The sequence below is a fragment of the Cetorhinus maximus genome, chromosome 3 (genome assembly GCF_964194155.1).
Source record: "Cetorhinus maximus chromosome 3, sCetMax3.hap1.1, whole genome shotgun sequence".
NCBI lineage: Eukaryota > Metazoa > Chordata > Chondrichthyes > Lamniformes > Cetorhinidae > Cetorhinus > Cetorhinus maximus.
The window spans coordinates 131,059,084-131,081,831 of NC_135881.1; the positions used below are offsets into that span (position 1 = coordinate 131,059,084).

At 41.1% G+C, this 22,748-nt stretch overlaps 1 protein-coding gene across 1 annotated transcript in view; it reads left to right on the forward strand.

Annotated features, from left to right (window-relative positions):
- Positions 1–22,748, forward strand: part of pde11al (phosphodiesterase 11a, like) — a 320,949-nt gene that overhangs the window by 195,194 nt on the left and 103,007 nt on the right. Inside the window, exons 7-10 of the mRNA XM_078535174.1 lie at positions 1,688–1,763; positions 3,439–3,506; positions 7,223–7,315; positions 19,795–19,845. Of these exons, the coding sequence (XP_078391300.1) occupies positions 1,688–1,763; positions 3,439–3,506; positions 7,223–7,315; positions 19,795–19,845 (288 nt within the window). The remainder of the gene's footprint in view (positions 1–1,687; positions 1,764–3,438; positions 3,507–7,222; positions 7,316–19,794; positions 19,846–22,748) is intronic.

A 22,748-nucleotide genomic window follows, 5' to 3' on the forward strand; every position in this document is an offset into this window, starting at 1 on the left:
GCCATTCAATTTACACAAAATGGTTTGGGACATTTTTGAGAGATGTGATGAGGCACTACATAAATGCAAATTTTTTCTTCATTGTGTGGCTTGGGTGAGATTAAGAATGAGTACTGAACACCAATTTTAACACTGTAAGAGGCATTAGTGAGCCAGAAATTTAGGTATTTGGAGAAGTTGAACTATTACTGAATTTGGACCTATGCTGATTCCAAATAGTTTGTGTATTTAAAAAAAAATAATGGTGATACAGATGTAAGGAAGGGCAATTTCCTGTTGAGACTTTATGTTTATAATGGTATTTTGTAAATTATAGCAAAAGTTTCTTCCAAGTTTATTTTAAGACTAGCAGTGGTACCTATGACAGACTTCCGTTAGGTGTAAAGAAAAATTAATCATATTTTTATTCATATGTTGAGAATTTAGTGGGAGTAGGGAAAAGTCAAGGTCTAGGTTTTGTTGTGCTTTAGGGGAGCGTGGAATGCCTGTCCAACTTCCAGTCAGTCTAATGGGAGAGAGAAGGATGAGCCTTGATGAGCTCCCATGTAGTTCTTAAATATTTTCCAGCTTTTCTTGGTGAGTTGCCTAATTTATTTGTGTGCTTTGGAATATCTACATTTTGCATATTTGAAAATTCAAATGCAAATGCTATTGGGATTTGAAATGGGCTAATTTACAACATAATGTCTAACAGTGTAATTACTGCATCAAATGATCTGTTGAACTAGTCTGTGGCTGAGGACCTCCCAACCACAGGGGATATGCAGTATTGTCCATTAGGTAGTTAGTGAAATGGATGAAAAAGTATTTGGGGAAAAGGGATACAATTAGATCAAGAAAAAAAAATAAGGAAATTATTTGTAAAAAGTTAAAGCATTTTAGTTAGAAATGTTTGCAGTTCACAACGCTTATTTCAGATTTAAAATAATTGTCTATAGGTGAATTAAAGCAGTAATTAAAAATCCTCCTGCTTCAATTTTTAGCTTGTGTTACAAGCAGCATTAGCTTGGCTCAATTTATAATATATGTTGCCTCTGGTCCAGAATGTCTTGGTTCATGCTTTCTAAACCAGGATTTAAACTCATAACCTAGGCTGGCATTTCATGGCGTATCTGCATTGTCATTGTGGAAAAGATATTAAAACTGAGTTCTGTCCAGCAGTTATAGCATTCCAGTGGGCATTAGATGTTGCATGACACCATTTGAAGAACAGAAGGGAGCTGTCCTGACTATCATTTCTCTGTTAACCAGTGCCACCAAAATATTTTCATCTCATTGTTGCTTGTGTGATCTTGGTGATGCTCAGAGCTGCCTTATTTGTCTACACAATAACAGTTCATGCACTTGAAAAATAATTCATCATGCTTTGAAATGTTTTAAAATGATAAGGCACCATTATCAATGCAAGCATGATAATGATCTACTTATCAGAGAGTGGCTTTACTTATTTAGTCTCAATCACAAAATTTGTCCTCTTTAACTAGGAGAGGGAGAAGGAAGAGTTAAACATCTTTGAAGCGTGCAACAGGAGTACGTATTTGCCATCCGATCAAAGTTTTAAAATCATCAGGCAGCATTGCTAGAGAATAAATTCTATCTTAAAGATAGGGTAGTGTCTTTCATGTTTTGGAAAAATAAAATAAAATGTTAATGATCCTCATATTTTCACTGCCTGTTTACTTTTCAGGCAGACCAGATGTCTGGTTTTCACATACGCTCAGTGTTGTGTGTTCCCATCTGGAACAGTAATCATCAGATCATTGGTGAGTGGAGACACAGATATAAATTTAACAATGTTTTTATCGACAAAAAAATGGCCTTTATGCTGATTTCTTCCTCAGCATGTGCACCCGTGATACTGGGATAAATATGAATAGCCTCTGTAAGTAGCTGTAGTTTTCCATCAGATACTACACACAATGCTAATGTGCAAATTTAGGCCACACATTGAAAACAAGATGCTTTTTTTTCTCTTTTTTTTCTAATTTCTGCAGAAGAATATTGATGTCAAATGACATCCAGAAGCAACTTGGTCATGAGTGGGTGGGGGGATGGAACCTGTCTTGGTGGCCTTATCTAGTCAGTAACTCAGCTGTTCAGACCAGGAAAATGCCAGATTTGTTTGATGCAGATTTAGCTGATTGAGCCTGAGTGCTGAAGTTGATATTAGCATCAATGAATAAGTTGAAGGCTTTGCATAGACTTCCATTATCTTTGCATTATCTTCTATTTCCATATGTAAGGGCAACTAATTTTTTAATGAAATCTGGGAGTGTCATTTAATGAAGTGAATTATTTTTCACAACATCACTGCCTAAGTGAAAAGATTATCATCTATGAGGATGTATATCGTACAAGAGGAATCACATACACACAAAGTGGGTAGTCAGTAAAATGTGTACAAATATAACACAGCAGGCTAGACTTGACAAATGGTTATTAGGAGCTTCTACTGTGCAAGCTGGATTTCTTGAAACTTCTGTGTGAAGACTGCACTGTTTAAATATTTTTCTGTCAGTGAGTATTCAAAAGATTGTAGTCAGTTTGCACTCTTTTTCATGATAAATAGCAGTATCAGTGTTAGTAACATCAGAAGGTATTTTGCATTGTTAACATAGTTGCCCTCACTTTCACTCTAACCTTTGGGATGGCATTGATCCTTCAAAGAACAGCAATATTTTTCTTACCATTGCAGCTAATCTGGTTTGTCACAGCTCTCATCATAGTTTGTGCTGGAGTGCAGGCACTGTTACTAGCTCATTTTGAATTCTGGACAATGCGACATTCTGAGTTTGGAAGAATCAGTGTGAAAACAAATTTAGAAACTGGTTAGATCTGAGATCATTTTGGAGAAGCGGGGAGGTGTCTATTTGACTAGTCAAACAATAACCTTAGAATTAAACTTTAGATTATGATCCTTAAATGTTTGCGTCTCTGAATCAAAATGCAAATTTAAAGTAAAATAGTCCCCAGTACATCCTATGCTTGTTTCCAAGCAAGCTGTGCCAGATCAGGAGAAGTTGTGCATTAAAAGAGTGTTAATAAAAAAGTCATGGAGTCTGAGAACTCTGAAACATTGTGCGGAGTTAGTATTAAAAGGCTGAAGGCTTTGTAATGTATCATTACATCATCTTAACTACATTTGCTTGCTGAGATCCAAAAATTAATATTTTATTAGCTATTGATTAGTGTAGGCAATCATCTATATAAAATTTGTTGATCATGTCCAATATATTTTTGCATTGTGATATTCAAAATGGATTGTATTTGTAATTTCTTTCATCTACTCTACAATGATAGGGAATAGGTTAACTATAATCTGTACCAATACAGGATAATAATTAACTTTACCTGCTATAAAATAAAATCAAAGATTGAAAGTTCTTCAAATCCTGGAAACAATAACAGTTGATCATTTAAATAAATTTTCTGTTATAGGAGTTGCGCAGATACTTAACAGGCTGGATAGAAAAACATTTGATGATACCGATCAAAGATTGTTTGAGGTGAGATTATTACTTTTCCTATGTTATAATATTTATAAATTGTAATCATGCCTGTTCAAAAATGCAATATTTATCCCATTTTGCAGCATACAGCATGACGTTGACACTTTATTGTGCCTGAGCACAAAACTGATTGTTGCATAAGGCTTTTGGAGTTTAGGGCTGGGATTTTCCATGCCTGCTGACGTCGGGCATGTTCAGAGGCGTGAGCGAGAAGGCCAAAAATCAGTTTGCGATCGTCCGCTTAGCCCATGGCGGGTTGTGTTTCCCGCAATCAGACGTCAGGAACCTCATTGCAATACATCAGCATATCATTATAAGGCCAGCACACCAGGCGCATCCCTCCCCTCCCGCTGCATTGTCCGCCCATGTCAGAAGGAAAACACACCGACGTGTTTCACAACAGCACATATAAGGCGTGCACTTGCCAGGCTGCACTTCGTTTGAGACTTCAAGGTTTGTTTGCCTACCTTGCTTTGGTCAGCACTCACAGTCATCAGCAGCAGGCTTCACAGAAGCACCACCATACCACTTTTAGCGGGGGCTCACAGGCAGGTCTTTACCCACCAGATCAGCCATATGTGGGTGGGTTTTTAGTGGCTGCTGGGCTAGGGCTTGCTTGGGGAAGGGGGAGAAGTGGCCTCAGGCAAGGGAAGAGGCTGCAGGATGATAGCTGTAATGGGGAAGGAGGGAATCCTAGGGCGTGTTTGGGGGCACATGTTGATCTGTGCAATGGCCTCAAGATGGTGAGGGCTGAGGCGGCAGTCTCCAGAGGAGATGAGGCCAGATGGACGTTTGAGGGGGTGTGTGTGAGAATGGGTGGTGATGTCCCTTGAGCTGGCAGTGAGTGAGATGCTAGTGAATGTGTGATGGGCTTGAGTATGTGAGTTTATAGCGATGAGATGGTTTCCATACCCTAGCTGCACGGATGAGATCATTCATCCCCTATCTGCATTGGATGGCCAACCTCTTCTATGCCGCACTAGCACTGACCACCACTGCCACCACCTCCCAAGTGGTAATTTTATGACCCCTCCTGTGGCCAGAGAAGGGGTAGAGGACATCACAGCGGCCCTCCGCAGCATCCAAAAGGCGCTCGAGGGCTGCAGTCTTCCTTGCCTTTTGGGGCCATGTCTTCTTTGCTGCAGTCCTGGGCTGGAAGCACTGAGCCCAGCTGTACTTTAAATGTGGTGCCTGGCATGATGAAGCAGCGAGGTGCCAGCATGGCAGGCAGATCAGAGTCTGCCCACCATCTAAATGGCGTGTATCCCAGGAATGCGTAATTAATGTGGCGGGTTTGGGACAATATGGCATGAAAAGCCATCATTGCAGCCAGCAGGTAAAACGTTTTTCCTGCCCACTGCTGTACTTCATGCAAACCTGGGACGATTCCTCCCTAGATATCAATTGCAAAATGTCCCTTAATGCTAATCTCTTTCACTTAGCTGATTGGTTGAATGTATGATTGTTCATATTATGAGGCCTGTGAGAAGTAAAGTAGCTATAACAATCACTGGTGCTAACTATATTCATAGCAGTGTTTTCCTCATCAGAGGTCTAGGACTTAAAGAGAAATTCTGATATCAGTTAACTCATTCATGAATTAAACTATTTAAAGAATGATAATTAACTGAAATAGTCTTTTACCCTGAAAAGTGTCTGGTGATTTTAATGTATTTTAGTTTTTACATCAGTAAGAGAAAGGGCTGTGACCAAATCACCAAACTCAAAAGAGGGAGTAGAATCAGCATGACCAGAATCAGGGCTGAACAGTAACTATTTTTAGTGCTTTGATAGTAATTCTGTATGACTATGTAGTATATAACTTCAATGCTCTAAAAATGTTTTTTTATTCAGTGGGACAGAACACTAACAAATGAGTCAATTTTGGGGGAAGGTTCTTCCTGTGTGCCATGTGTAACAAAATCGTAAACCAGTTGCTTAGAAATGGGTTTCTGACGATGTTGTATTTCATGTGCTGAGGAATCCTTTTCCAACAGTCTGTTACTAGTGTGCTTTGTATTGGCACAGCAAAATTCTGTTGGGATGAAAGAGCCTGAAAAGCCAGAAGGTTGACTGAGGTCCTTTGCTCATATGAGTCATGCACATCAACATCAGTAAGAATTTGAAATGTAAACTTTCATAGCTATTTATTATTCATACTACACCCAGAGGTGGAGTCGTGCTGGTGATTTTGATGTGAGGTACACTGCAATCATCCAACTACTGGGCCTGGAAGAGGAAAGAGATAATTTTGCAAATTTGCACTCCTATAAAGCAAGCACTGAGGTCAAAGGATACAAATATGGTGATTGAAAAAACATTAAATCCAAAGAGAGAGCCACTTCTCTTCCAGCACTTTTTGACACTTGGTGGGAGATGTGCTGTACAGTTCCTGAAGAATAGAATGTATTTCCTCTGTTTGTGCAGTGACTTATTTAGCAACTTGTGCAAATCCGTAGCATATTGTTTGAGCATAGTGGCTAGACATGTACAGAATGAAGGAATTGTTCGGGCAAAATCTTGTGGATGAAAAAAAAGGTGCCTCTTTCATGCTTATTGGGATGAGGGATGCTGATTTTGGGGTACGAGTGTCTTGGTCAGCTGCAGCTTGGACAGATAAAATTAAAGACCCCAAAATGTTCAGTCTTGGGCGGGGACTTTCCAGTCCCACCACGCCGATAGTGAATTGGTATTTTGCTGGGTCACCAAATTTTCCGTCCTGCCTGCGACGGTTCTGTCATGGTGGAGGACTGGAAAATCCCAGCCTTAGTCTGGCAAGAGAACATTATTGGGCAATGTTCTCATTCATAATAAGGAAATGCAATGGACATTCATTTTGTCCTTTGTTGTACTTGTTTGTCATGTCACAATCAGAACTCCATGAAGTTCCACAGGTTTCTGCTGACTTCTAATGAAATTCTGCACAAACAGCATTTATGCTTTTTCACCAGCATTTCCAACAATCTTCTGCTAAAGTTACAAAGGGTGGGTTGGCAGAAACTTTGTGGAATTTCCAGGCATAAATGTTGCATATTACTTTGTATGCTGAATTATATCTTGATTGTATTTTCCTATGAAAAATTAATCAGGATATTGTCGAAGCATAGTGAATCTAAAAATCTGAAGCCTGATAATGGTAATCATAACTGTTTGCAATATTTTAGAAGGCAACTTACTCTTGAGATTCTTTTTCTAATGAAAGGAGTAAGTTGTAATCCATTTATAGTACAGCAAATTTATCCTGACTGAAACAATTTTCCCAAACCAACACACTAAAATTAATGCACATTTCATGTGTTGCAGTGTGCTGGAATAGCAATTTGTTCAGATATTTTCTCCAATTGATGATAGTTGCAGATAATGTCAGTACATTAGTCACAATCTGACAGGATCCGGACTCACTGTGCTCTCTATGGTACCAGTGAAATAGTACATGTTACATCTTCTGGAATTTGAGCTCTTAATTAGAATCTGTACAAGCAATCTATGGTTTGTTCACTTAAATTCTGTGATTAAATATTTTACATATTATCTAACCAAATAAAATGACGAGCATCTTCCTGCGTATATTCGTGAGACACATTTACATATTTAAAGTATGTTAACGTATTTAAAGGTTCAAAATAGTTGACCGTTCCTCACCTGGTTACAACTGTAAAGTTTTCTATGATTTCTTATTAAGATACTCTTGTGTTTTTTTTTGCTTGCTCTAGGCCTTCGTCATTTTCTGTGGTCTTGGCATCAACAATACAATAATGTATAACCAAGTGAAGAAGTCCTGGGCAAAACAATCGGTGGCACTTGATGTCAGTATGTTTTTTATATTTTACAATGTTTTAAACAAATATGGAAACACTGAGTGTGATGGATGAATAAAGATTATAATTATTTTACACAGTGCATTTGCAAAGACATTTTGTAAACTGTGGTTAGATATTTGGAGAAAAGCTACACCCAGAGTGGAACTCAATTAAGTCCTGCATTCCCATCTTCTGTCCTTGCTCACTTCCTGAGCCATCAGGGGTAATATTTGTTTATGTAGTACCATTTCACAGACTGTGTCGATTCCCCAGGGTCAGACATCACCACTAGCCACTACCTGTGTGTCCTGCAATGATATCAATGACAAACTGCATGTAGGCCAAGCAGCTGGCAGCTTGTTGTGCTGCCTTCCACCAGATCATCAATGGAAGTCTGCAAAGCGCCATGTAAAGTGGCCCTACTCTCCCCCTAACTCTTTGACAGTCTCTGACCACTGTTTGCCAATTACTGCACACCCTGGCCTCACTGTGCTCTCATCCTCACTTTCAGCATTTTCTCCTGAGCCCTTGAACAAAGTTGTGGGAGATATTTTATTGATCATAATGTTATGCCTCTGGAACATTAACAAAAATTATATGTGAGTTGAACTTATTGCAGGTATAAATGATTCAGGGTATAGGATGTCATGACACTGTTGATGTGATGTTACCTACAGTTGACATTGCTGTGACTGGAGCTAGTTTAGGCCTCCGATATATTGCTGTGGATAGTGGTTGCTAAGGAATTCTTGCTAAGTTTTCTTTCTATTCTGTTATGTAAAGGTGATATACAGAAACAAGCATTGGAGTTTAACAAGTCAGCAGACTCTATTGTGCTAATCTAAGAAATGGGAATAGATCCATGCAAAACATTAATAATGTGTGTTTTCGCAGGAGCTGGAGAATATAAATTTTTAAAAATTTATTTTTGAAATGTGGGAGATTCTGTCACATGAGCAAATGTTTATTTGCTTTAGGAAACCTCATCCCACCTGTGAATGAGGTCTCCTAAAAAATGTAAAGGCTGCTTGGCCTTTTTGCCTGCCTGCCAACCGTTAGGTTGGACGGGCAGCATAAATTTGAATTTAATTAGCTTCTTAATGGCCTTAATAGGCTTTTTAATTGTTGGCGGGCCTGCACGTTGAACGTAATATTCTGCCCCCAGACTTTGTTAACTGAATTCAAATTCTCAAACTGTGATGATGAGATTTGAGCTTGTGTTGTGTGGATTATTAGTCCAGGTTATGAGTCAAATAGGATTAATTGTATGATTGTACATATCTTCTTTATCCTATGGACCAGCACCTTTGATTAAAGCTTTAATTGTAAATTCTAAGATTGGCTGTACTAATAAAATTGGTACCAACCATATGAGAGAGGCAGAGAATTCGCTAAACTACCTTCAGACCCATCTCTTGCCTAACATAGTGTGTGGTATTTTCTGCCCAATAGTCATTTCATGCACTGAGGCCAATTACATGTTTGTACAAAAGTCTCATTAAGCCCTCCAATTTTATGCAAATACATATAGGGCAGAATTTTACGCCGATGGGATTTTATGGTCACGCCGATGTCAGTGGACTTTTGAATGGCTTGCAGCATTTTATGGCCCTGCCCCTGCCGCAATGGAGCCATAGAATTCCGCCTATAAAATACCTGTCCATGCCATTTCACCAAGTTTTCACTGAGCATAATTAATTCATTGTGGTTCCATTTAAAATGGATGGTGCGCCAATTTAGGTATGGCAAAATGGAATCCCTGCCCGCCCTTAATCAAAGGCCAGTGACCTTGCCTCAAATCCAAGAGATGGGATAATTTGCAACCCCTCATCCCCAGCGATTTTGGAGCCTTTATTTTAAATAGAAATTAAGTTGAAGAATGCTGCAGAACAAGAGCCAAAATAGCTGCCATGTAGATCCATTAAAGAAAGAAAACAGAGTTTACAGTTGAGGCTTTATAGGTGAATGCATTGCCACATATGGGACTAAGCCAAATAAACTAGAAGGTCCCTAATCTTAGCTAATCATAACCATGGACAACTGAAGGAGGCACCATTAAAAACTAGATGCCCTTTCACTGGGGAGATGAAAAATCAGTCACAATTCCTTTTCTTGCTTGATATTCAGTGATTGCCTCTGGAAAAGGTATATATTTGTGGATGTTAGGTAAAGCTACAATTGTACTAGATGGTAGCCAACTGACTTGGCAGAGCTCATTGTCTTGCCTCACAAATGAAGCATTCTCATTGGAGCAAGGTGCTTGAAGGCCCTTTAATCCCTGGCATCACTATCTTTAGTGGACAGAAAACTGGAAAAAATAAACTTTAAAATGTTCAAATTGACATCATTATGAAGGCTGATTTTTTTTTGAATTGCTGTTAGGGATTAAAAGTGTTTGAAAAGTGGATTTGATGAGAATGAATTCAGCCTCGGTCATTTTACGTTAGTGAACATTATTTGCATAGACAAGATCCCATTCTGAGGAAACTGCGGGGATTTGATTTCTGCAGAAGTATAGCATTTCTTGGCAGCTGAATTTGCACTAAAAATGTGACAATCACTAGTTCTAACAGGGGAAATAATTGGATCCTCACTTATACTTTCACCATCAATGTAAGCTGGAAACTAAATGACCACTCAGTATAAATCCCTTCAAACATTCGCCCCTGACTGACCTTTTATAATGGTGAAGGAATTGTATTGTTCATTAACTTTTTACTTTATTACTCACATAAGAAGGGTGCTTGCATGCACTATATGGCCTCTGCATTACAAAGTGTCTGTACCTGGATGTTGGAGTACTTTAAGATAAGAAATATATGTAATTATTGCTCGGCAGCTCCAAGTATAGAATATTGAACTCCAGTCCAGAAGCTCTAAGTAATAAACTTGAATGATGTTTGACCTCAGAAATTGCCATTTTGGAGGTTTGGTATGAAACACCTTCTAGTGGCACAGCATCCTAGTTCAAGGTGCCATCATCATACATATAGGTGTTGCCCCGTTTTATCAACAATATGCAGTAACCCTTTATCCCTTCTCCTCTCTCCCTGTTTGTCTGACATCCAGTCTTTGGTGAGTTGTAATTTCCTCCAGTCAGACACTGGGATGGCAAAGTCATTGTTGTCATCCATGACCCCATGCCATCAATTCCACCTTTCCCCAGACCCTCTCAAGTTGAATCAGATTGTTCATGACTTGGATATCCTATTCAACCTCGAGCTGAATTTCCAGCAGAATATCTTCTCCATCGCAAAGGCTGCTTCCCTCAGTCTCTATAAGGTCACTTATCACACCCCTGCTCAGCCCATCCATTGTCAAAACATGGCCCAAGGAGCTCATAAAGTCATTCAAGACCCTGTCTGCCTTATGCAACAAAGAACAACTACAAAGACTAGTGCCTCAAATTTCTCCAAAGATTGATCACAGAACCTTTGGAGAAATGTTGTAAATTAATAAAAGGAGCTGTTTACATAATTTCTGTGGAGGTTCTGCTGACCTCCCATTCAAGTTTGAGCTGGAGAGTGGAATATCATAGAATCATACAGTATAAAAGGAGGTTATTTGGCTTATCATGACTGTATTAGCTCTTTGAAGGATCGATCCAATAGTCCCACTCATCCAGGTCCCTTTCACCTCCAAACTTAATTATTCCAATGGCCTCATGGCCGGCCGGCCTTCTGTGCCCCATGATCTGTGAACTTGAGCTCATCCAAAACTCTGCTGCCTCTGCCCTTTCCCCGCCCTAACTCAGTAACATCTTCCAGCCCTGTAATTTTCAGAACCTTCCACTTCTTTCACTCTAGCCTCTTCTGCACTCCCCTTCCCGTTGCCAGACAATTGATGGCTGTGCCATCAGCTTTCTGAACTTTACAATCTAGAATTTCCTTCCTAAGCCCCTCTACCTTCCACTGCCCCTTTAAAGCCCATCTCTCTGACCACCTGTCCTAATATCTCCTTTTTTAACTCTGTTTTATGTCTGGTTATGCTTCTGGGAAGCACCTTGGGATGTTTTTTCTACTTTAATGATGCTGTATAAATCCAAGTTGTCGCTGATGATGATGATGAAGAAGAAGAATGAGCAGAAGCGTCCCATCCCATCCCAACTCAGTGAATCTCCTCACAGGATAATGAGAAGTTTTGTGTAAAATTGGTGACAGCCCTTTTCATAGGAAGAGCCACATTTCAGAAACACAGACAAATTAGAAATCATTCCAGTCAAAAATTAAAGGTAACAGATACCTGTTAAATGTTGTACTATTAAATGTTTCCATATACATTTATTTGTATTTTTAAGAAGTGTTTCACTGTTGCATGACCTCTAGTGGTAGCCAGTGCTCATTGTTACAAAAGCCCTTTTGATTAATGATATTTTACTGCTATTTTATCATTTATACTGCTCAGCTCAGCCATGTACACATTAAAGATTATGCTTATCAACAGATTAGCAGTATTTTGGAGCTAGTTTTAATTTTCTCCCTCCCCAAGATAAAATGAATTCTTCTGGAGTTTCAGTAATCAGTCGGTGACCAACTGGAGAAAATAAGGCCTGAATGGTCGGCGTGCGGGAGTGGGCCCTGCCCGCTGATGTGTAAAATGACACGCCGTGACATCGGGCGCGCAGGAGTCAGCTGCGCGCCCGCCGAACTGTCAAAGGCCTGTTAAGGCCATTTAAATAGTAACTGAAATAATTAACAGGGCTGTCTGTCTAGCCTTAAGGGTGGTTGGCAGGCGGAGAGCCCAGGCGGCCTTCACATTTTTCATGGAACCTCATCCACAGACGGTATGAGGTTTCATGAAGGGCTTATAAATGTAATAAAAATGTTTATTAAAATTCATTGACACATCCCAGTTCATGTGACACTGTCACATGAGGGGACATATCTTAAAAATTTATTTTTTTCTTTATTAAAATTTTAAAAAATCAAACTAATCTCCCTGAGGCAGCTCTGTGCCTCAGGGAGATTTCTGCGCTCTTTCGCGCGCAGGCCCCGACTCAGCCTACTCCCCCTGCCCGCACAGGGAGCGTTCAGCACTTCCTTAATTGGCCCGCCCACATAAAATGGTGGCACGCAGCCAATCGCGGGCGGCGATCGGCTGTGCACCCACCTGCTCCTGCCCACCCCCCCCAACAGGGATAAAATTCTCCCTTAAGTGTTTTCCCTAGGCAGGACCCAATTTCTTTGGGACACCCAAGGAGGAGATAAAGAGAATTATTTTCAATCAGCGAGCTGTTGTTATCTGGAATGCATTTTCTGGAAGATCGATGGAACCAGATTCAATGGTAACTTTCAAAAGGGAATTGATCAATAATTAAAAAAGAAGAAAAAGACGTAGGGCTATGGGAAATGTGCGGGAGAGTGGGACTAATTGGATAAATCTTTCAAAGAACTCTATGATTCTATGATATTCCAGTTTCCAGCTGGAACTTGAGTGGGAGGTCAGCAGAACCTCCATAGAAATTATGTAAATGGCTGCTTTTATTCATTCGTGCCATTTCTCCATAGTTTCTGTGATCAATTTTTGGAGAAATTTGAAGTGGTAGTCTTTGTAGTTAGCTGTCCTTCATTGTGATAGGTAGACAGGATCTTGAATGACATTATGAACTCCTTGGGCCATATTTTTGCTACTGAGATGAGGAGCTTGAGTCAGCAAATTTCCTGTTTTGACAGACAAGCCTCAGTTTAAAGGGCCCCATTACACCCAAATTTTGCTTCAGGGAGGAGGGGGCAGGATAGAGCCAGGCGTGCTGACCCGGAAGCAGATCAGAGGAAGCCATGGTTATAAGGCCCGCCTCAGTTCTCTGGGACTTCACTCCAATTGTCTTAGAAGCTGTTAGGCCCTCTAGCCCTCACACCTCATACCTCCTCACTCCCCACCCACTCCCATGCCACCTCCATGCCAACTTATGTCCCCTATAATGCCCTCCATGCATCCTTCCAACCACCTCCATGTCACTTCATACCCCCATGCCACTTCTATAGCCACTCACCTAGTATCCATTATGTGCAGACCCCAGGAGCCATTTACATTTCACAAAATCCAATAGAGCTGTCACTTATACACACTTGACACTGAAAATAAAAACTCTCATTCACAAAACCCATTCAAAGATTTAAATCCCTTCCAGTGTTCAATCTGTTATAAAATAAACTTATGTTCAGTAACCAGATCAAAGACAACTAATCCTTTAATGGCCTCTTTAAACTGTCAATCAAAATGTGAATTCAGCCACCACCCTCCCCCCACAACTGAGATAAGTGCTTTTGTAGCTTTTGAAACCAAGCCAAGATTTATACTAACCTCAACTGTAATTACAGCCCTTGGGAAATATTAACAAAGAACTCTATTGAAACTGCAGGAACAGATGGAAATGTTTTTTTCTAACCTTTATCAGATGGCTTGTTAATCAAAGTAGCCCTGTAGAGTGCACTTTTTTAGCTCTAACTGATAGCTTCAGACTTTTTAAAAAAACTTAGATCGGAACACTTAAACAGACCTATCTTCAAGAGCATTTACATTTACTCCATAAATTTGTGACTCCCATACTGAAATTTAAGGCCTTTGGAACGGCACAAATCGGGTCTGTTTGAATTCAGCACTGATTTCAAATTGCCCTGCTGAGTTTGCATTTCCCACCTGTGTGAGTCACGCCCTGCTGGCAAAAAGGGATCTTTCAAAAATGGCAGTGGACTTCTGCATCTGGGTCACGACTGCCATTTTTAAAGGTCTCCAGGATTGGCCTGACTCTGCGAAAATCCCATCCAAGTTTATAAATATTGATGATTAGTAACCATTCCATTATAAATTAGCTTTCATAACCCTTAGTTCGAAAATACTGACTGTTCTGAAGGACATAGCCTCTTTGCTAATACTGCTAATGTATTTTTCGTTTGAGGGAAAGTATGGCATGGTGTTGACATTTATTTTCCTCAGTTTAGTCACAGATGCAGACTTTGGTAAAATGTCCACACATCCGGACTGTGGATTCTGGCCTGATGAAACTAGTTTGAATATGTTCAAGATTTAAGTTTGGTACCATATTCACCCAGCGCCTATTTATCTGGCAGGAATAACAAGTGCAACTTCAGCCCCTCACCTTTTTGTTTTCTTCATTTTGTTGCATCATATTTAAAGTGCATTATTTCCTAAATGGGCTCGCAAGAGACATAATTCATAAATGAAACACACACATGTTGATGCCATCAGTGATGCAGCAAAAACTCTGCCTCATTATTTGTGCATGTACATGTAAATTTTAAGAGCCTTTGGTTGTGATATCAGGTATGAAACCCAGAAGAAGTCTCACTGTATCAGTTTGCCAGTGGGATCATCCCACATCCCATGCTTCTGGGTTTTGAATTGAATGTGTATTAGCAGGCATGGTGTAGACCCATGACACAGTGCCAACTGGAGCATTTAAGAAGTCAATCCAAGACTGGCAGGTGGAGGAATCTGGAGGAGTTAGAAATTTCAGCAAACTGAAAGAGAAATGCTGTGATGAAGTCAGAACATGCCAGGTTTAAGCACCTTTTTGTTGCACTGCTGTGGTCAGTGAGAAGTCAGAGAGAGATACTCTTTCCCAGTAATGGGAGGGAGAAACCCGTGACTGCAAGAGAAAAGGCGAAGGCTGGATTCAGTACAGGAAAAGCTTTAATGACATAACCACATCAGGAAAGGTGAGCACAGTGGCACATTTCCTGACTTCCTGTTGAGCACACCACTGCCCTCGTCATTCTGCCTTGTCAAGTCTACTCCATCACATCACTCATCACAGACACTTAACTTGCAAACACAACCATTGTTCTCGTTCTATTTACTTCCTCATATCCTGATCTTTCCATCCACCACTGTCAACCACTCTTATTTTTCTTCAACATGATGCCTCTTGCTGATACATACCTTCATCAAATGCAACTCTGGAACATCAGAGATGGGGAGATGCATTCCTCTCTGTTACCTGGTTACAGAATTAAGTATCAGCAACCCACAATTCATACAGCATTCAGCCATATTGACTAAATTTAACAGCTGGGAAAAATGCTCACCTTCATAATGCTACATTGCAATATTCTTACCCTTCCAATGCTAATTTATATCTTTTCTCTCAGGGCCGTCACAAATACAGCAGCAGTTGCTGAAAAGTGATTACTCAAAGGAACTGATCCCTTCAGTGGGTGCATCATCAGTGGGTGCATCATCAGTGGGTGCTTACCAGACACCAGCACAGTTACCACTACTTTGTTTGGCAGTTTGACAGTTAGTTGGGTTTTTGCCTGGTGACTCTCAGTTCACAAGTGAGCACAAGCAGGGAGTGATGGCAGGGACAGGCATGGCGAGTCCATGTTGGAGGGTGCAGCTCTCTCCAAACTGTGCTCAGCTGGACGCAGATACTGCACCCTAGAGGACATTGATGGAAAAGAGAATCATTGAACAGCAGCAGAGGATGTGTGATCCACCAACAGGTCTTCAACACACACTGTGCATGAGTGCAGAGAGAATGGAGGAGCCTAACTCAAGCATAAGTAGGTTGATGTTGCCGGGCATTGTGTGGATGTCTTCCTCCATGCACAGAGTGGCCATCTCCAAGGAACATCGATCACAGCAATCAAATGAGCCCATGCAGACCTTGATCGTGGCTGTGCAAATTCTAGATAGCAAAATGTCTGGCACCTTAAATAGGATATCAGATATCTCAGCCTTGTATTAACAGCAAGCCACTGGTCACTTCCAAGATGCTCCCCCACAGAATGATATGAGGGACATATGGCTTACCCTTGAGATGGATGATGGAAGAAGGGGACAAGGCCACTGATCATGTCTCAGCAGTCAGAGCAGGGATCTGAGCAGCCTGTCTCCACCTCTGCTGAAGGAGAAGGAGTGGTAGGGAAAGAAAATGTAAAGCTTTGTAGCTCACCAAGGGTATACACATGGGTATATTGTTTATTAGGATCACACAAAATTGCTTTGCATCACTTTCCTGCCTTGCCCACTTTTGGTTGCTGAGTAGCAACTCATCTTTTCTATTGGGTTGTTGATGAATGTGAGGACATGAATTGACAAGAACTAATAGTCGCATTTACATTGGTGGATGGTTGGTTGCTTTAGGTCATTAGGATTGGTAGTGGGTTGGATAGGGAAGTAGCCATTTGATGTGGTGGTTACATGGATCGAGAGATGGTAACTAATTGAACCTTCCAGCTGTAAAGGAATCCTTGGCACCCCAGACAGCAATGTGAGCAGCTGGTGAGCTGTTGAAAGTGCCATCTACGTCCTCCATCATCTCCTCCTCTTCTCTTCATTAGACTAGTCCGCAAATGATGTTTGCTCAATGACTTGTTCCTCTTGTAGCTCTAAACCTCTCTGCTGCACAATGTTGTACAGAGCATGGCATGCCACAATCATTCTGGAGGCCCTGGCTGGTGCATACTGAAGATGCCTCCAGTTCTGTCCAGGTACCTGAAGTGCATCTTGAACATGCCCCTGAAAGCAGGTTGGTGAAGGATAGAACTGGAGCCAATATTTACACACTTTTATAAGTATTTATTTACATGGTTACACATTGCAAGCAAACAGTTCCTAATTCAACCACCACAGTTTTGGTCTGTGTCTATTAATAGGAGCATAAGTGAATCAGTTAATGCCTACCATCTCCATAATACACAATTAATAGACAATTAACAATATAGCAGTTGTTGCTGCACTCTTGAGCTTCAATGGTGGTATTCCACATGGATGTCATCAGCAAATATAATGGGGGGGTGTCCTTTGTCTCCTATTGGCAACCCCAAAAGTGGGCTTCCAAATCAAACATGGTCAGAGGGTTTGGACTGTTGCAAAATGAAAGCATTACAGCATCTCCCCAGGAAGCTGAAATGTACCTATTTTTGTGGTAGCACACTAACTGAATGTTGATCAAATAGGACCCCTTGTGGTTTGCAAATAGTCCTGGTTAATTTGGGGGTGCGTAGGTTGCCACATGTGTACAGTCGAAGCCATCCTGCAGCTATTTAAGCCAGCCAGAGGGGCAAACCCAAGTTCCCCCTCAATCTGGTTAATGTCATCACAGGCGAACTTGACATAATTGCTATTCCTGGCAAATGCCTTATGCATTTATGTGCAGCTGACTAGACAATCCTGGAAATGACTCAGGCGGTCCCATAGGTGTTTCTCACGTGTCGGTGCAGACTCGATGGGCCGAAGGGCCTCTTCTGCACTGTGATTCTATGATAGAAGGATCTGGAGGCAAGAAGGTTGAGGGCAGTGATCTCTTTCATAGCCGTTGGTAATATGTACCACCAGTTCAGACAGGGTCTAGTAGGTCTTCTGCTAGGAGGCTGCAGATGTCTGTCAATACCCGACATGACAATCTCAACTTCTGGAAGCACTGCTCTTTCAATGGTCAAGCAAAGTGCATATGAAGAAGAAACCGAGAATCTTACCTGCCTCTTTCAAACACTAAACAAGCACAGAGCCAGTTGCTTGGCTATTTAAGTGCATTGGCCTTGAATTTCCCTACGCTCTTCCAATCTCCCTCTGTAACTTTGGCTGGAGATCACCAAAACCCTCAGAGCAACATTGTATAGTTATCAGTGTTGCTTATTAGAAAATGGTATGATGTAAAATTATCATTTTATTCTGTTTTGTTCTGTGGTTTGAAGAGCTTTGATTTTGATCTGTCAATTCATAGAACTTGGTTGCACTCTGAAGTGCTGTGTATGTTGGCAGTGCCAATGAGAAGTGGTCAGCCATGAATAAGCGGTTACTGCTCCCTTCTCTCACCCTGAGGAAGTAAGAATGTTTTTTTTAAATTAAGGTATAATTAAAATATACTAAGTGGAACTGTTTTTTTTCAAAATAAGATTCAAATCAATTAAAAGCTGTGCACAGATAACCATTTGTGACACTTGTGTTGAAACACAAAATTGTGTTGCCACTGTGGAAAGCATATTTCAAAATTGCTATTTTTTGCTTTGTTATGCTGATTTGTAAATGACTTCCGTTTGGTGTGGGAAGAGTATCATAAAATTGAAATGCAGAATGAGGTGTACTTTAAAATGTATACTTCCTACTAACTTAAAGGGACTTTGTCTTCATAGTAAAAACAAATTACATTTTTTTCATTTTGAAGAAAATGAAGCGCCTTGGAACATTTTACTACATTAAAGGTGCTCTATAAATGCAAGTTGTTATTTTTGGGGTGTAAAATAATCTCAGGCCACTACTAACTTTTTCAAGTGCTCTGTGAAGCCAGCTAAACCAGGTGTTAAGCTCCATACTTATGGGGCAGAATTTTACCCCCGTTGGGAGGGAGGTTTAAGAGTGGGCGCATGGAGGCGCTCCTCCAATCGGCGCCCCCAATCGGTGGCACGCCACCAATTTACGTGGGTGGGTCAATTAAGGCCCGCCCAGCGTGATGTCCACACGGAAGTGCTATGTGCTCCCTGTGCGGGCGGGGGGGATTCCCTGAGCCAAGAGTGCGCTCTTTCGCACATGAGCACAAAAGAGCACACTCATCTCCCTGAGGCTAAGTGCTGCCTCAGGGAGATCGGTACCAAATTTAAAGATGTGAAAAATAGAGAAAAAAACTGCCCTGACATGTCCCCTCATGTGACACTGTCCATCACTTTCAAATACAGCTTAATTACATTTTTTAAAACCTATATGAAACCTCATCCTGCCCGTGGATGAGGTTTCATGCTTTTTCTAATGCCCGCCAGGGCTCCTGGCCTGCCTGCCAACCTTAAGGTTGGACGGGCAGGTACATTAATTACTTTAATGACTCCGTCAATGGACTCAATTGGCCATTGACAGGTCAGCAGTTGCACAGCTGATTCTGCTGGAGCGGGGTGACATCGGGAGTTCTGCCCAACACTATGCGGGCCCCATCCCCTGCTCGCTGACTGGGAAATCCTGGCCATGGTGATAGAGGGCCAGACACATGCTTTTAGGACCCCTCTAGGAAATTGCTATGTGATGAGTGGAGCAGTTGCCTGTCCTGCTTTGCTCAGCATTCACCAAAATGTTGCTGTGGAGACAGTTAGAAGCAGGAGTGCTCCCTTAACTCCAAAGTCCTTACAGTGCTGCTCCACCCCCTCACACTCCCTGCCTCCTAACATCCCCTCCCCCAATCCACCTCGCCATCCCCTGCCGCCGCAGGGGCATCCCTTCAAGTTGTTGCTGGTGAAATATGTGGTCCAACATTTGTTGGATTCAAATATGCAAGCTGCCTGTAGCGGCAGACAGGCACCAACAACACATGCTAATAATGTTAATAAGGCCTGAGGCTCAATTTTGGGCTGTTGCTGTTTGGAGTGAGAGCATGTGGTTTTGTGCACAAGAATGGGCCAAAACCAATTTCTACCCCTATGTGATTCATTATGATGTTAAATGGTAGTGATGCAGTTATGTATTCTGACCTTTTTCACCATATGCAGTATATATTTTTAAATAAATTTCAGTATTATTTCTGTTTATTATTTCAGTTGCTGTCATACCATGCAACGTGCTCAAAAGTAGAGGTCGATCGACTGAAGGTAAACTGCTCCAATATGAATCCAATGAAATACAATTAGCACAGTTCCAATTGTAGTACCATTTGGCAGGCACCTCTAAAATCCTGGAAAACACAAACCTCTGAAATAAAACCTTTCTTTATAGAGATACTCAATCAATACATTCGTGCACGCTATTGGAGTTTTTTTTACTCAACTGTGCTGAACTCTTGTTTAATAATAGATTGTCTTGGGAGTTTCATTCACAAGATGTTTTATATATCAACATGCGTGACTGGGTTTATAAATTTGTAAACAGGTTGTTGATTATAAATCTAGAAGCGAGTGATTAAATGTAATGCATTCGCCTGCTGACTCTCTGCTGCCACATGAAAAATACTGAATACAAAAGAGTGGTCAGTGCAGATTATTTATTAAAGTAATAAAATCTGCTCACAGTGAAAAAAAGCAAATGGATGAATTTAAGGCCTGCTCTCCCCTATTACACAAAGAATTACTGCATATTACCTTCCTTGTGCATGCTGTTGCTATAATGTCTATTTTATGCTCTATAGTAAAATGTTAAGTATTGTGGGAAATAAATTACTATAATTACAATACTGATAAGTTATTGCAATTATTTTATCTATAGGTATTTCCCACAAACAAGTATATATTAGGTACAAATGTTTAGTTATTGCCAATGTCATTTGTGTGGAATATACAAGTGCAGGAATTGAATGATGTCTTTTAATGATGCCATCAATTATGTTGGTAGTATTATAGACACTATATTATGCACCCTTTCTATGGCTACAATTACCCCCTCACACCAGACACTTTTATAACACTGTTTCTTGGGATCATTTTCACAGTGCTTGGCATAATAAAGGGTTGTGAGATGCCGGGCAGTTTCGTATGTATTCTATATTTGTCATTTCAGTCATATTCAAATATATGTATGAGGGATCCTCCGACTGTGCATTCCCAGCAGGAAGTCCTTCCCATTGGGGAGCAAGAAATTTGTGATTATTGAGTTTGTATTTCTAATAGTGCTTCCAGTGGACGATGCCAGGAGCACAAATCAGAAAATTATCCCCCATTCCACTTTCCATTTCACTTGTACATACTCTATTTCATCTATTAAAATGTCCCCCCACTTTTCCTATCTGCATCCTTCCCTTCTATGGTTAGGTCACTTGGTCAGGGGCTAGGGTGAGCTAACCTTACAGATGCTGTTCACAGACTAATACTGGAAAATAAAAACAATTGAGTGATATTACCCATTCTTACCCACACAGATTTTCTTTCCCTTTTGGAGATACAAGCTGCATTGGACTAAGATCTTCTTGTCAGGTGTGCAGTAGTTTGCCATTATAATATAGGATGGCCAGACCCGGTTATGTAAGCTTATGGGCTTTCTACTTTATATTGTGAATATGCTGTTCAAGTTGTAGGAGTTCCTGCAGGGAGCGTCCAATCTAGGTATTGGATTCAAACCCATCCCAGATTGATAGGCATGAAGGTAATTTTGACTTTGGATCAAAGTGTAAAGTGGGTGATATTCAATATCGAATCATCTGAATCATGTATATCTCTCCCCCTTTTCATCCATTCAGCTCAATAAAATTGAACATTGGGGGAGAGGGCCCCCAGTGGTGGGGGAGTGAAAGTGGTGGATTGGAGCCCCTCTTCCAAAGATGGGCAGGAGAATGTCGGTGGGGGAGGAGCTAATTTTTAAAAAAGATGGGCAACTCGCTCAATCCATTGCAAATGTGTCTATTTCCAGTTTATCCTCAGCGGGTTTGGGGTCAGATTAGTAACTGTGCTGCCCCTGCAACCTTTCTGCTCTGCGATCACTCTCCATCCACAAACTCCCTTCCCGGTGATCGCTCCCCCAGCGATCTCTCTCCCCCCATGATCTCGCTCACCTGTGATCTCTCTCACCTGCGATCATTCTTCCCGGTGATTTCTTTCCCTGCAATGTCTATCCATCATGATCTGTCTTCTCCCGCGATCTCTTTTCCCCGAGCTCTCTTCCCAATCTCTCTCCTCAGCAATTTTGCTCTCCACAGTCTCTCTTCCTAGTGATCTCCCTACTCTGTGATCTCCCTTTTAGCACAGAATCTCATTCACCCCATGATCTCTCTCCTCATGATCTGTACCCCTGTGATTTCTCTCCTTGTGACCTCTGTTTCTTATGATCATTCCTGCCTGCAGTCACTCTTCCCTGTGATCTTTCTCCACCAGGATCCCTTTCTCTCACAATCTTTTTCTCCCTCAATCTCTCTTCCCCCTCAATCTCTCTTTCCTCTGCAATCTCTCTTCCCCATGATCACTCTTCCCTCTGATCTCTCTCTTTCTGTGATTTCTCTCCCTGTTATCTTTCTTCTTCCAGTGATCTCTTTTCCCTCCTGCAAACTCTCTTTCCCCACAATATCGCTTTCTCCCTGCAATCTTTCTTTCCTGTGATATATCTTTCTGGGTGCTCTCTTTCTTCCGCTCTTTCTTCCCTTGTGATCCCTCTTCCTCCCTGCAGTGTCAATATGTCCCTGCATGTTGAGCCCACCCTACAATCTGAAGCTGATGTGCTCCCTCCCAGCCTACCAGTAGATATCGAGCCCAGGGTGCACAGATGAAGTATAGGTTCTTAATATTCTACCCCATCAAAATACATCACTCCCAACGTCAGTAGAGCACCACTTGTGAACAGCGTGACAGTTTCCATGCCAACCATCCTGTGTAATCAGTAAGTGAGTTTCTCAGTTCTGACTGGGTTTGAACATAGATCTTAGGAATGAGAGGCCAATTTGTAACTTACTGCAGCATTAAAGGCCTCCACACCCCTTATAAAATAATAGAACAAATACTTCCATTGTTAAATTCAACATGTCAATGAAACTCCCACTGTTTTGTAATTTAAGCGATGAGGTGAACTTTATTGC